Genomic DNA, 15,851 nt, shown 5'->3' with positions numbered 1-15,851 from the left:
ATATGTTAATGAATTTACACTGATGCGCCTTATGTGAATAGTGTTTACAATGCTCGTCACGTAACCTCTCGTTTTCCCCTGCGCAATCCTGCTGGTTTAATCTCTGCAGTTACTTTTCGCTTCCTTGCTTTAATACCAATCTAAATCAGAATCTGGTTCGAGATCACCAGCATATGTCGTGAAATTTGTTGTCTTTGCGGCAGGAGTAGAATATGCAATAATAGGAAAAAAAACACGAATTACAGTAAGTTTATATGTTTTAAATAATTAAATTAAATAAGTAGTACAAAAATAGAAATAAAAAGGTGGCGTTTATGGGTAATGTCCGTTCTGAAATCGGATGGCAGAGAGGGATGAGCTGTTTCATAAGGACTAGAAAGGGAGAGGGAAATTAAAACAATTAAGAGGTAATTTTGCTCCTAAAAATGACACTTATTTTCTCATTTGATTTCTGCTTTAAAGTCAACGTGGATTCCGCAATTTTCACTCCAACCTCAGACTTTGTCAGATCAACTCGGCGCGGCGGCGGCGGCACTGGCGGCACACCAGGGGCGGGACCTGGACTTCTGACTGACACTTCGGCAGACCAATTGGTGAGGGAGAGCCGTCAGGCGCGTCCAATGAGCGAGGCCCGGAGGCAGATCGATGCAGAAGGCGCGCAGCTTGAACGCGCGAATTCGCAGCCGGGGCGCAGTTTGAAGCGGTGAGTGGGCCGGGGGCGAAAATACCTCAGGGGCAGCGGGAGGGTGGGTGGCTGAGGGGCGCCGAGGGCAGCGGGAGCTCGGGGACAGGGGAGGGCAGCGGGAGCTCGGGGACAGGGGAGGGCAGCGGGAGCCCGGGGAGAGAGCCGAGGGCAGCGGGAGCCCGGGGAGAGAGCCGAGTGCAGCGGGAGCCCGGGGAGAGAGCCGAGGGCAGCGGGAGCCCGGGGAGAGAGCCGAGGGCAGCGGGAGCCCGGGGAGAGAGCCGAGGGCAGCGGGAGCCCGGGGAGAGAGCCGAGGGCAGCGGGAGCCCGGGGAGAGAGCCGAGGGCAGCGGGAGCCCGGGGAGAGAGCCGAGGGCAGCGGGAGCCCGGGGAGAGAGCCGAGGGCAGCGGGAGCCCGGGGAGAGAGCCGAGGGCAGCGGGAGCCCGGGGAGAGAGCCGAGGGCAGCGGGAGCCCGGGGAGAGAGCCGAGGGCAGCGGGAGCCCGGGGAGAGAGCCGAGGGCAGCGGGAGCCCGGGGAGAGAGCCGAGGGCAACGGGAGCCCGGGGAGAGAGCCGAGTGCAGCGGGAGCCCGGGGAGAGAGCCGAGTGCAGCGGGAGCCCGGGGAGAGAGCCGAGTGCAGCGAGAGCCCGGGGGGAGAGCCGAGGGCAGCGGGAGCTCGGGGACAGCCGAGGGCAGCGGGAGCCCGGGGAGAGAGCCGAGGGCAGCGGGAGCCCGGAGAGAGAGCCGAGGGCAGCGGGAGCCCGGGGGGAGAGCCGAGTGCAGCGGGAGCCCGGGGACAGGGGAGGGCAGCGGGAGCCCGGGGAGAGAGCCGAGGGCAGCGGGAGCCCGGGGAGAGAGCCGAGGGCAGCGGGAGCCCGGGGGGAGAGCCGAGGGCAGCGGGAGCCCGGGGAGAGAGCCGAGGGCAACGGGAGCCCGGGGAGAGAGCCGAGGGCAGCGGGAGCCCGGGGAGAGAGCCGAAGGCAACGGGAGCCCGGAGGGAGAGCCGAGTGCAGCGGGAGCCCGGAGGGAGAGCCGAGGGCAGCGGGAGCCCGGGGAGAGAGCCGAGGGCAGCGGGAGCCCGGGGACAGGGGAGGGTAGCGAGAGCCCGGGGAGAGAGCCGAGGGCAGCGGGAGCCCGGGGACAGGGGAGGGCAGCGGGAGCACGGAGGGAGAGCCGAGGGCAACGGGAGCCCGCGGAGAGAGCCGAGTGCAGCGGGAGCCCGGAGGGAGAGCCGAAGGCAGCGGGAGCCCGGGGACAGGGGAGGGCAGCGGGAGCCCGGGGGAAGAGCCGAGGGCAGCGGGAGCCCGGGGGGAGAGCCGAGTGCAGCGGGAGCCCGGGGAGAGAGCCGAGGGCAGCGGGAGCCCGGGGACAGGGGAGGGCAGCGAGAGCCCGGGGAGAGAGCCGAGGGCAGCGGGAGCCCGGGGAGAGAGCCGAGGGCAGCGGGAGCCCGGGGAGAGAGCCGAGGGCAGCGGGAGCCCGGGGAGAGAGCCGAGGGCAGCGGGAGCCCGGGGGGAGAGCCGAGTGCAGCGGGAGCCCGGGGGGAGAGCCGAGGGCAGCGGGAGCCCGGGGGGAGAGCCGAGTGCAGCGGGAGCCCGGGGACAGGGGAGGGCAGCGAGAGCCCGGGGAGAGAGCCGAAGGCAACGGGAGCCCGGGGAGAGAGCCGAGGGCAGCGGGAGCCCGGGGAGAGAGCCGAGGGCAGCGGGAGCCCGGGGAGAGAGCCGAGGGCAGCGGGAGCCCGGGGAGAGAGCCGAGTGCAGCGGGAGCCCGGGGAGAGAGCCGAGGGCAGCGGGAGCCCGGGGACAGGGCAGGGCAGCGGGAGCCCGGGGGGAGAGCCGAGGGCAGCGGGAGCCCGGGGGGAGAGCCGAGGGCAGCGGGAGCCCGGGGGGAGAGCCGAGGGCAGCGGGAGCCCGGGGACAGGGCAGGGCAGCGGGAGCCCGGGGAGAGAGCCGAGTGCAGCGGGAGCCCGGGGAGAGAGCCGAGGGCAGCGGGAGCCCGGGGGGAGAGCCGAGGGCAGCGGGAGCCCGGGGGGAGAGCCGAGGGCAGCGGGAGCCCGGGGGGAGAGCCGAGGGCAGCGGGAGCCCGGGGGGAGAGCCGAGGGCAGCGGGTGTTAAAGTCGAATCTGAATAAAACTCGGGAGACCAGCTTCTCATCAACACGCAGCACACACAAAATGCTGGTGGCCAGGCCTGCTGCTTTCCACCAGCATTTTGTGTGTATTGCTTGAATTTCCAGCATCTGCAGATTTTCTCGTGTTTGCGTTCTTATCGTCACCATAGTGTATTGCACATTCTCCAGCAGGAGTTTGAGACCCAATTGTCAAAGGGAAGGCATGTCAGTGCTGCCAATCATCTGACAAGTGGACTGTCAAGTTAGGTTACAGCCATATATTTATACATAGTAAGCCCCATACATTACTATTGCAAGATGTTATTTGAACTGGTATGCCCACCAAGTCTGCTGGTGCAAAACTGAATTACTTAGATAAGAGAGTCTGCTAAATCAAGGTTTGATTACAGATGGATGTACTGTCCAGTCCTTATCAATTATTCCCTTTTCAAGGTTCTGACTTAATTACAGACAGATGTTCATTCCTGTCCTTATCAGTGAGTTCTCCCTTCCCCTAGACAAACGAGGGTACAATATCACTTATCAATTCTGAATGTCTCTCTGCTAATTAAGAGAAAAGTCGTATAACCTGGTTTTTTTCTAACTGCTGAAGACAGAGTTTACTTCAGTTCAAAATTTCCTGTTCAGTCCCAATTATTCTTTTAGCTAGAGGTTACTTATATTCAAAATGATTTTTTTTAATATATCCTCAATTCCTCATTCCCTCCTTTTTATCATTTCATGATAAATCTCCGGGCCCAAAGGCGCATGTTCCTCCTTTTTCTGCCAGAATGAGATCAAAGGCCATCCGGTTCTGTAGGACTGTTTGCTGGATTGCAATCATTTCAGAGGATATTTCTGTTACTTGGGCCTGTGTTTCTGTCAGGGCCACTGCAGTTTTATTGGCCAGCTCCTCAAGTGCTACTGCCAAACTGATTATCTCTCGTGAATTCCTGGCTACTCCATAGGAGGGAAAAATGATCATTGGAAATCGTTCAGTCTCAGTTATAACTATCAGGTAGGGTACTAAATAACAACAACCTTTGCTGGGACTTTGTGGATCCCATCTGCTGGCAGTTTCCCTTGGGAGCCATACATAGGGCCGATTTCCACATGCCCAGTGGGTGCTATTTACTGGTTGGGAAGGGTCTGCAGTGGTATCGGTGGTACAGCTGCTATTTCCCAGAAAAACTTGCATCTTCCCCTCCCTGGAAATTAAAGTAACAGGTGGCATTTACTGCTCCGCTGCTGGGCACCTGCAAGTATGGCCAGGATGCATGTTTCCCAGTATAGGAAGTTCCGTTTGGTGGGGGCCTGAGATACCATCCCTCAAAACACTGACAGCCACAGTCATCTCTGACTGGACCACGGTTCCTCACCTCACTTTCCCGGGTGTTATTTGAGAAAGCCCAGGTTGAAAATTCCTCACTGGTTGAGTGGGATACCAACATTGGGATCATAGTTTTACCATGCTGCGGAATTTCGGAACAAACCCAGCAGGCCCCTGGTTCTACCTGTTTGGCATAGGTGTGACAGAGAGAACGGTGTTGTCATGGGGGTCCCCGGATGCTGGGGTGAGTCCTCTCAAGGCATAAGCACAAGCACCACTATCAACCAATACATTTTCCTTTAGTCCAAGAGTCCTTCTTCTCAGTTCCTGCAGTAACACGGTTGCAGTCTGTTCGATGTATCCACCGAGATTGCCCCTTCAGTTTCACAGCCGTGGGAGTGGTCAGTTACACCTGATATGGTCCTCTCCACTGAGGTCTAAGTTTCCCTCGATCCCAGTTCTTGACCAGGATAAAATTCCCAGGTTCTATGGTGGGATAGTCACTCCTCTCTGCGGGGTAGCTCTCTTCCTTGTAGTCTGTCGTACCTGTGAATGTAATGCTTGGAAAATTTTGGTTAGTTGGCATATATATATTTTCCCATCTCTTCCCCTTTACGCTTCAGAGTGCCATTGGCTTTCTCCACTATGCCAGCGGCCCGTGGGTGGTGTACACAGTGGAGTTGTTGCTTGATAGCTAGTTCGTTACATACCCCTTAGTTTACTTTCACCACAAAGTGTGAGCCATTGACAGAGCTCAGCGTCTCTGGCAGGCCGTACCTGGGAATTGTTTCCCATAATAATACCTTCACAACTCATAGCAATATTATTGGAGTTGGAATAGCTTCAGTCCATCTATTAAACACATCTATAATAACTAAGCAGTATCTATAGCAATGTACTCTAGGTAATTCAATAAATTCAACTTGTAGACACGAAAAAGGTCCACCTGGCAAGGGAGTCGTACCCGGTGTGCAGGATACAGGTTACCAACCATTCCCTCCTTTTCCAAATGTGTACAATTATGTACATACTCAACCAATACTGGTTAAAAACTGTGTAGGAGCACAAACCTGTCCCGCTGGGGTGATCCAAAAACCTAGGTCAGGGTCTTTCTGGCACCCCAACTGGGACCACAGTTTGCACTCCTCCTCAGAGGCGTCCCCCTGAAAAATATGTACCTCCTGCATGTCTGGCAAACCCATTCTGCTTAAGTCTTGGAACCCGAGGGGACTACAACTACCGAGGATTGTGCCGCACTTTTCACTGTCTAATCTGCTAACATTGCTTTTAGTGACCTGGTCGGGCAAGCGGATGTGGGCCGCACATTTAATAATGAGCACAGGTAGCTGTACAGCGGTGAGTACAAAGGTGGCATTACTAATGGGGTGGCCAGAGGAAGTCTGGAATCCCCATGTTCCCAGAGAGCCGCATAGTCATGTACAATTCCAAATGCATAACGGGAGTCTGTGTAAACGTTGGCACTTTTGTCTGTGGCTAGGGTACAGGCACAAGTCAGAGCAAACAACTCGGCTTTCTGGGCGGAGACAGCTGCTTCAAAAGAGGCTTACTTCATTGTCCATCACTATTGTTTTCCTGCTGGATCCACAAAAGAGCTTCCATCCTCATAAAACGTTGCCTCGGGCTTGAGGGGGTATTGCGGAATGGATGGGAGAGTCTGTCCTCCTTTCACAGTGATCCGGATGGGGGGGGGGGGCGCAGTTGGTGCGGCCGACTTCGTGGCCTGAAATTGCCCAGAGATGGGGTACAATGTCTTGGGTTCAGTCAATATTAAAAGAGTGTCTTACCAGATGTCTCATCTTCACCTCAGACTCCTTCCAGTATCGGAGTTGGCCTGCGGGCAAATCTTGCCAGTCTCCCTTGGTGCTGGAGGCTTATTTCGTCAGGGTGTAGGCAAGAAACCCTAGGCTCTTTGGCTTGAACCCAGGGCAAACCCTAATGGTGGAATGGGGAACCAGCAGTCCTGTCTGTCGCCAAAGGAAATCCGGAACTTCAGCCAGTAATGCACTGCCCTCTCTTCCTTTAATCTCTCCAATCACTGTGACTGGGAACTTCTGTCCTTCGAGCAGTGCATAATATTGACTTTCCTCAGTGGTGCACCCCGTAGGGTCATAGCACAGGGTCACATGGGGTTGACCACTGGCAGAGGGGGTCCAAATGAAGTGGAGTCCGGGTTAAGTGCCCACCACTGGAAGGGTCGGTAACTGGAGAAGCCGTCGGTTGTTCACAAGTCCCAGGGTGATACCCTTGTCTGTGCATAGAATCTCGACTTCCAACAGACAGAGCAAGCCACTCCCTGCTAGATTACATCCCAGACGGGTGGTGGCTGTAAATGAAACCTCACACTGGGTCCCCCTGGAATTCTACCTGCAATGGCTGGGTACGTTCCGTACCATCGAACCCAGACAGAGTGATTGTAGCGTCTGATAGCTGGAATCCCTTTTCCAATGCTATTTCCCGATCGAGTGTGGATGTGGTTGCCCCCATCCCAATCATAAACGGAATTGGAATTCCAGCAACTTATGATATTATATTGGGCTCTTCCTGAGGGGTGGTACTCATGGCAGGAAGCGTCCTTGCCTGTTACTTTCTAGACAGGTTGTCCCCACCTGTCCCTTGGTAGGTTTTTGTTCCCATTTCTGATCCCCAGAGATAGCCCGCTTGCATCCTTCACTTCCCGCTAAACATATTCACCTTTAATATTAGTTCCCTTAGGGGTTGATCGGGATTCGAAAACTGGGTCCTAATATGTCAAAGCTCGTCGCATTCGATTTTGGTCATTGTCAGGCTAATCCATATTATTTGTTTTAATCATGTTGGCTAACTTGGTTAACATTGGAGCAGTAAGGCATTAAACTGGGGGGATGGATTCCCATTATTAAAGGCTTGGTCTCCTGCAAAAGTGTCGTAGCAGGCCACAAATCACTCCCAATAGTCAGGTCCCGATTCTCCAGGCTTAGAAACATAGAAAATAGGTGCAGGAGTAGGCCATTCGGTCCTTTGAACCTGCACCGCCATTTATTATGATCATGGCTGATCATCCAACTCAGAATCCCGCCCCAGCCTTCCCTCCATACCCCCTGACCCCCATAGCCACAAGGGCCATATCTAACTCCCTCTTAAATATAGCCAATGAACTGGCCTCAACTGCTTTCTGTGGCAGAGAATTCCACAGATTCACCACTCTCTGTGTGAAGAAGTTTTTCCTAATCTCGGTCCTAAAAGGCTTCCCCTCTATCCTCAAACTGTGACCCTTCGTTCTGGACTTCCCCAACATCGGGAACAATCTTCCTGCATCTAGCCTGTCCAATCCCTTTAGGATCTTATACGTTTCAATCAGATCCCCCCTCAATCTTCTAAATTCCAACGAGTACAAGCCCAGTTCATCCAGTCTTTCTTCATATGAAAGTCCTGCCAACCCAGGAATCAATCTGGTGAACCTTCTTTGTACTCCCTCTATGACAAGGATGTCTTTCCTCAGATTAGGGGACCAAAACTGCACACAATACTCCAGGTGTGGTCTCACCAAGACCTTGTACAACTGCAGTAGTACCTCCCTGCTCCTGTACTCGAATCCTCTCGCTATAAATGCCAGCATACCATTTGCCTTTTTCACCGCCTGCTGTACCTGCATGCCCACTTTCAATGACTGGTGTATAATGACACCCAGGTCTTGTTGCACCTCCCCTTTTCCTAATCGGCCACCATTCAGATAATAATCTGTTTTCCTATTTTTGCCACCAAAGTGGATAACTTCACATTTATCCACATTAAATTGCATCTGCCATGAATTTGCCCACTCACCCAACCTATCCAAGTCACCCTGCATCCTCTTAGCATCCTCCTCACAGCTAACACTGCCCCCCAGCTTCGTGTCATCCGCAAACTTGGAGATGCTGCATTTAATTCCCTCATCCAAGTCATTAATATATATTGTAAACAACTGGGGTCCCAGCACTGAGCCTTGCGGTACCCCACTAGTCACCGCCTGCCATTCTGAAAAGGTCCCGTTTATTCCCACTCTTTGCTTCCTGTCTGCTAAACAACTCTCCACCCACACCAATACCTTACCCCCAATACCGTGTGCTTTAAGTTTGCACACTAATCTCCTGTGTGGGACCTTGTCAAAAGCCTTCTGAAAATCCAAATATACCACATCCACAGGTTCTCCCCTATCCACTCTACTAGTTACATCCTCAAAAAATTCTATGAGATTCGTCAGACATGATTTTCCTTTCACAAATCCATGCTGACTTTGTCCGATCATTTCACCGCTTTCCAAATGTGCTGTTATCACATCCTTGATAACTGACTCCAGCAGTTTCCCCACCACCGACGTTAGGCTAACCGGTCTATAATTCCCCGGTTTCTCTCTCCCTCCTTTTTTAAAAAGTGGAGTTACATTAGCCACCCTCCAATCCTCAGGAACTAGTCCAGAATCTAACGAGTTTTGAAAAATTATCACGAATGCATCCACTATTTCTTGGGCTACTTCCTTAAGCACTCTGGGACGCAGACCATCTGGCCCTGGGGATTTATCTGCCTTCAATCCCTTCAATTTACCTAACACCATTTCCCTACTAACATGTATTTCGCTCAGTTCCTCCATCTCACTGGACCCTCTGTCCCCTACTATTTCTGGAAGATTATTCATGTCCTCCTTAGTGAAGACAGAACCAAAGTAATTAGGTTTGCATTCATGTACTTTAGTGATGTTTACAGGTTGTTGGAGAGCCCTCTCCAAGACTTGAATGATCTGTTCATTCTCATTATGAATTCCCGCCTGTAACTCCTGATAGGTTTGATGTCTTAATTCTGCCTTCCATTTCTGCCCCTCATCAACTGAGGGAATCATGCAGAGAGACTGAATAAATCTTGCTGGGTCACATTATACATTTGCATAGTACTGCGAACATACTGAGCAAACTGTGCTGGTTCTTCTTTTCTATCTGGGGCCTGATTCATGATCATTATCATTTCTTGAGGTTTCCAGGGTGCATACACAGGAATTACTGAGGGCTGTCCCCCCTCCGCTGCTCGTGGATTGGGCAGCATTCGGGTGGGCAATTGTCTTTGTGGAGCCATTAACTCTGGGGATTTATTGGATTCTTCCCTCCCTGTCTCAGAATAATCCTCGTTATTCCTTTTCCGGATCTCAGGGTAAAGAGAGCATCCCCTTCCCTGCTGCCGCTGTTTTACCTGGGCGGCCACCATACCTGAATACCGGGAGGATTGGGGTTCGGGAGCACTGGGTGCACTTGGACCCTGATAAGGTGGGAGGTGGGGTGTATGGTGGGTGCCCATTCCTTATCGCAGTCACGGTCCTCAAACGGGGTTGGTATGCCAGATATGGGTTCGGGATCCCTTGTTTCCCTATTAGTTTGAACTTTAGACTGATGATCCTGCCCTTCTTTCCTATCTAGGCCGGTCTTGGTTTGCTTATATCGTTTTCCCTGCTCTCGTTTTCGGCACCCATTCACACTCCACTTTTAGCGTCTCCCGACTTTTTGGTGTTCCTTCTGCCGTACATCCCTTTGTCACAAGCATTATTCCTCCAACTCGCTAATAATGTACTGTTCCACTTTACATCTGTCTTATCCGTCCATTCCTCTATCAGCAATTTGCACTTCTTTTCACAGTTCTCTTTCCATATCCCATTTACTGCTTGTTCACGAGGTAATATCCCACGTTCCCCCTAGTGGCCACATTTTGTTCCCCAATTTCTTATTCAGCGCTGCATTCAACATTTCGCAAATCTTTTTCCTTGTATGGAAAACTCTCACACATATTGTGTAGGGCCGTTCCTGGACTGAGGTAGGTTTTTTATGGAGTGGTGTGTGTGTGAAATGGGTTGCCAGACGTGGTGGTAGAGGCAGATACATCAGGGACATTTGAGAGACAAATAAACATGGGTGAAAGAAAAATGGCAGACTATATTAAAGAAAAGGGTTAGTTTAATCTTGGAGTTTATTAAAAGGTTGGCACAAGATGATTGACACACGCACCTGTATTGTGCTGTACTGTTTTATGTCTTAAGTGAATTGAGATCTTTCAAAGTTGTAGTTAGATCATGATGCATTTTCCCAGATACCTCTCATAAAATCCTGTGACTGAATCCATCCAGTCCTTGAGATTTGTCATTCTGTCAACATTAGTTCCTTTATTACCATAATTTTGCAATATGAGACCCATAGTATTAATATTAATACGGTAGTAATAGTATTACTACTATTAATAGTATTTCGTATTAATTTTTCCAGCATGTTCCCTATTGCAAATACTAATGAAAATCAATGATTCAACCACAAACACGAGAATATCTGCAGATGCTGGAGGTACTCAGCAGGTCAGGCAGCATCCATGAGGAAAAAGTAAGCACTGACATCGTGGGGCCAAGAAAAACACACCCACCCCCCTCCTCTTCATGATTCAACCAGTTCTCTCCCTTCCCCTCCCCCCAATCTTTCTCTTTATCATCTTTAGTTGCTTTCAAGGGAGTTGCATTGGCCACCTTTACCCCATGTAACTCACCTATTTTATTTATTGATTCGCCAGTCCTGACGAAGGGTCTCGGCCTGAAACGTCGACTGTACCTCTTCCTAGAGATGCACCTGGCCTGCTGCGTTCACCAGCAACTTTGATGTGCGTTGCTTATTTATTGATTTTTTTTTAATATTCTGCAATTTTTTTCATGCCTTTCGTAATTACTCTCTGGTTTGGCAACTATTGTACCTTGTTAAGTAATTATGCAAATTATTGACTTTTTGTATATTTTTTTCTCTAACAGATATATTTAACTGGAAATAAAAGAAGCCAACAAAGATTTGTTAATATTTAAAATATAGACGGTACACAGTGGAACTGAATGGGTTAGTATACATAATAAAGTTATCTTCACTGCTTCTTCCCAACTGCTTCTGATTATGTAAGTAAGCAGTAATATAATCTTTAGTTTTAATTTTTTTCAGTTTTCAAGAAAAAAATGTCTGAACTCACACCAAGAAAGAGGAAATGTAGTTCTTTTACAGATGATGGGTAAGCTGGTTTTTTTTTCTGAAGTTTATTTATACATTGAATATTCTGCAAATAGAGAAGCTACTTAGCATTTCAAGAGGTGAGAGCTATTCAAGCCTCACCTCTTTTCCTTTTATTTTATCAATATTATCCAATGATATCTGTAAATATACTTGTATCTTTTTTCTCAGTTATTTAATCTGACATTGGACTCTCCTCATGTTGTTTTCTGGAATCAATGTCATCATTGCCCTCTGATTGGTTGCTTTGCTTAATTTATTAGTAACCATCAAACATTATTGCCTTTAATTTTGTTCCTTTCCACATCTGGAAAAATTCAACGTATTCTATTTTTCAAAGTCTGCTGTTATACATTTCAATAAAGAAACAAAAGCTGCCTTTTTTTTAGTCCTTGTAGAAATAATTTACATTTCTGAAGTTGTTCTTATATACATTCAGAGGCCACTCCTGGGTTCAGGAGGTCCCGAGTAAAGTGCTCTCTGAATGTGTTTCTGTATGTTTGTGGTCTTCTGTTACTATAGCCCGTTGACTTCAAGTTTCAGTATGTCCTGCGTGCACAGAAGCTCTTCTGCACGCCATGGTTGTAAGGCATAGTTATGAGTTACTGATGCCTGTCTGTCAGCTTGAACCAGTCTGACCACTCTCATTAATAAGGCATTTTTGTCTACAGAACTGTCGGTCATTGGATATTCTGCTGTTTTTTTTTTTCCCATCATTCTCTAAACTCTAGAGACTGTGCATGAAAATCCCAGGAGATCAGCAGTTTTTGAGATACTCAAACCATCCCATCTGGCACCAACAGTCAAAATAATTTCAAAGACAACTGAACCTCTTGACCAGCAGTCCCCAACCTCCGGGCCGCCGACTGATACATTGTCGAGAAGAATGCAGTGGTGCAGCGGTAGCAGGAACGCACCCAGCACATCTTTAATGCCGCCCGGCACCTAATTAATTAACAGCAACACACATCAAAGTTGCTGGTGAATGCAGCAGGCCAGGCAGCATCTGTAGGAAGAGGCGCAGTCGATGTTTCAGGCCGAGACCCTTCATCCTGAAACGTCGACTGCACCTCTTCCTACAGATGCTGCCTGGCCTGCTGCGTTCACCAGCAACTTTGATGTGTGTTGCTTGAATTTCCAGCATCTACAGAATTCCTGTTGTTTGCGTTTAAAAACCTAATTAATTAGCTTGTTTATTTCTGCTTTTATCTTAAAGATGTGCTGGGTGCGTTCCGACTACCGCTGCACCACTGCATTCTTCGCGGCAATGTATTGGTCCGCGGCCCCGAGTTTGGGGACTACTGATCTTGACAATGTCTGTATGCTTTTATGCATTAATTTGCTGCCACTTGATTGGCTGATTAGATATTTGCATTAACGAGCATGTGTACAGGTGTACCTAATAAAGTGGCCACTGAGTATATCTCTGTCATTTTCCCAGTGCTTCCTTGGCTCTTTTTTTTAATCACTGCAGTGGAGCAGTTCATGCTAATATGGTCACGCCTTTACCTGATTGCTTGATGAAGAGAAAGCTGAATAATCAGAATTTGTGATTATGAGCCCCCTTCAAAAGTAACACATCACAACAAGAGAAATTCTTCGGTGGAGTTAACATTTGAAGTACCTGAAATTGGATGTAGGGAAGCTATATTGTTTCTAACAGGCTTTATTATCACTCACATATGTCATCACTTTTTTTTTGCAGCAGTACAGTGCAATGCATAAAATTACAACAGTACTGTGCAAAGGTGTTAAAGTCTCTGAAGACATTTGCACTATACCGTATATCTGTTCTAGGCTAAATGGAATTTGCTGCATCTTTATTGATCTCGCTCATTGCCAAAAATGTAAAATCTTTTAGTCTTTAATCTAATATAAAATTAAGTATTTGATCTGTTATTATTAACTTTGTGTGAATTATTTCCAATGAACTCTGCTACCCAATTGATGAGAAAAGATTGAACGATGTGCTCAAATGTATTAGAAAAGGGTGGTTTTATCTATTCTATTCAAAGAAGCTGTGCCAGCACCTTTGCTTTCTGAGGAGGTTAACAGAACACTAATAAACTTCTACAGTCGTACTGTTGAAATTATCCTGACTGGTTGGATCGTGGTATGGTGAGCGATTTGAATGCAAGAAGCTGCAGGTAGTAGTAGATTCCACCAAGTACGTTAGAGGCACAGCCCACGTACCTACAGGAGGCTCTGCCTCAAAGAGGCACATCATAGTCACGGTTGAGTTTATTGTCACATGCCAGGACCGACAGGCTCCGGACCGACAGGCTCCGGGACAACTTCTTCCACCAGGCCATCGGACTGATTAATTCATGCTGATACAACAGTATTTCTATGTTATATTGACTGTACTGTTGTATGTGCTATTTATTATAAATTACTATAATTGCACATTTAGATGGAGATGTAACGTAAAGATTTTTACTCCTCGTGTATATGAAGGATGTAAGTAATGAAGTCAATTCAATGCACAAGTACATGTATGCACAGGTACAATGAAAAACTGCACAGGCACAGCACCATAATGGCAGGATTCACTAAAATAATTAAACTTTTCTTTTTACAAGAACATAATTAGAACAAAAAAAGATAGTTTTGGTGCAAAGTGATCAATCTGGTGTTGCAAAACTGTAGTATCAAGGTTGCACTGACTGGTTGAAGAGAAATAACTTGGATTGTTTATGCGATGCTTTTTAGGTCCTTGTATTCAGCTATTTTTTTAAAGTTTGGCTTGGAAAGATTTATTTAAGTTAGTGTCTAGGTTAGATGAGTTGGATGGCTGAAAGACTTTTGCCAAAAGAATGGAGATTATATATTAGTGCTACATCACAGTGATGTAGAGACGTACATGTAGAAGTGTAAATTCATTTTACATTTTAAGTAGATTTGGTTGTTTCTCCTGATGAGATATCCATATACAGTTCATCTTGCACCATTTAAATAGTTTGGCATAGACTAGAAGGGCCTGTTTCTATGCTGTGCTTTTCTATGACCCTACTATTCACGGGTCATAAAACAGTACAGCACTGCTCTGCTATTACTGCTTACAGTTCAGCTGTTACTAAGGTAAGTTGCTGCTGGAAGTAAATGATGGAAATGCAGGAAGGGATGTACCCTATGGTGGGGGAGTCTCTGACAAGAGGCCACAGCCTCAAAATAGAGGATGTCCATCTAGAACAAAGACGAGTAGGAATTTCTTTAGCCAGAGAATGGTGAATCTGTGGAATTTGTTGCCACTGGCGGCTGTAGAGTTCAAGTCATTGGGTATATTTAAGGCAGAGGTAGATTCTTGATTAGTCAGGGCATCAAAGGATACGGGGAGAAGGCAGGAGATTGGGGCTGAGAGGGAAAATGGATCAGCCATGATGGTGGAGCAGACTTGATGGGCCAAATGGCTTAATTCTACACCTATATCTTGTGGTCTAAATTGCTTTATTGTAAAATGAAATCACTGATTGAATTTAATGTTGTAAAGATTTGCAGTAAAATGCTAATTTATGTTTATCTGTATTTACAGTCACGATTATACTCCCATCAACTCTGCAGTAACGGGAATGCCAGCAAGAAAAAGAATACTTAATTTTGATGATGTTGATTGTTCATTAAAAATATCATCACCTAAGTTAAGAACCTCATCAAAGTTACTATATTCTAAAAATGATTGTCATGGTAAAGAAAATCATTTTGAAAACTGTGCCTTGCTACATATGTCTAGTGATGAACAACAAGATAATTCCCAGGAAATCTCTCGACTGATCTCCAATGGAAAGGACACTGCACATAATTCTGGTGTATCTCCAAAGACTTTTTACAAGAAGGAAAAGCAGCTGTATCTCATCCCCCTTGAAAGAAAACTGATCAGTCGGAATAGCCTTTCCAAGTCTGTCACTGCAACTCAACAATCTGAAATAGAAAGTAAAAAATCTCAAGCAAAGAAACACTTGAAAATAAAAGAAAACCTGTCTAAGGTTCCAATTTCTAAAATTCCATTTGATTCAAAGAAATCACAGATGAATAAAAACGAAGTTGAATCTGATGCCACTTCAAAACAGACCCATCTGAAGGAAAGTGTGTTTTATGGATCTAAGACCAAAATACTGACTTTTAATTCAAAAATAAATGGTTTGAAGGTACAGCAAAGACCTAAAATACAGAAAGGAGCAGCTTTCTTTTCTACCGGCAGGAAAAGTCAGCCTTTGTTCAAAAAGAGTCTTCCAGACAACAAAGCAATTTCATCTGATTGCAGAATCCAACAAAGTAAGAGCAATGCTGAAGTGTCTGACCAGAAAGGACTTCCTCTGGGCGAGTACAGCAATAAATTGAATGATGAGGTTAATGGCAACACTTTTAAAATGAAAACTGAACCAAATGAGCAAAAAAGAGTCGAAACATCTGCACAACTACCTGCCGGTTTACTCGGAGCTTTGCCTACCACAGAGTTGAGGGTGGTAGTTCAGAAAGTAGAATTGAAACAATCCAGTTGTCCAGTTTTGGTAACCATGGAAAAAGCACTGCAACAGAAAGGTTCGACAACAGAAGTAAGGCTAACATTTTCTGTAACATTTTGGCTTTTATAAACTTGTACTGTATTTAGTAAGTCTTTACCTACAGTTCTTATGTGGCTCACGAGGGATGTATGACACGTTGGGGATTTTCTTGTGTAATTA

At 47.6% G+C, this 15,851-nt stretch overlaps 1 protein-coding gene across 1 annotated transcript in view; it reads left to right on the top strand.

Moving 5' to 3' along the window:
* Nucleotides 1-156: 156 nt before the first annotated feature.
* The window catches only part of esco2 (establishment of sister chromatid cohesion N-acetyltransferase 2), a 35,676-nt gene continuing 19,981 nt past the window's right edge, over nt 157-15,851 (top strand). The window contains exons 1-5 of the mRNA XM_072251639.1: nt 157-244; nt 463-703; nt 10,923-11,004; nt 11,104-11,170; nt 14,702-15,722. Of these exons, the coding sequence (XP_072107740.1) occupies nt 11,001-11,004; nt 11,104-11,170; nt 14,702-15,722 (1,092 nt within the window). The 5' untranslated portion in view covers nt 157-244; nt 463-703; nt 10,923-11,000. The remainder of the gene's footprint in view (nt 245-462; nt 704-10,922; nt 11,005-11,103; nt 11,171-14,701; nt 15,723-15,851) is intronic.

This window comes from Mobula birostris, chromosome 2, assembly GCF_030028105.1.
Source record: "Mobula birostris isolate sMobBir1 chromosome 2, sMobBir1.hap1, whole genome shotgun sequence".
Taxonomy (NCBI): domain Eukaryota; kingdom Metazoa; phylum Chordata; class Chondrichthyes; order Myliobatiformes; family Myliobatidae; genus Mobula; species Mobula birostris.
This window is presented reverse-complemented; position numbering and strand designations above follow the sequence as displayed.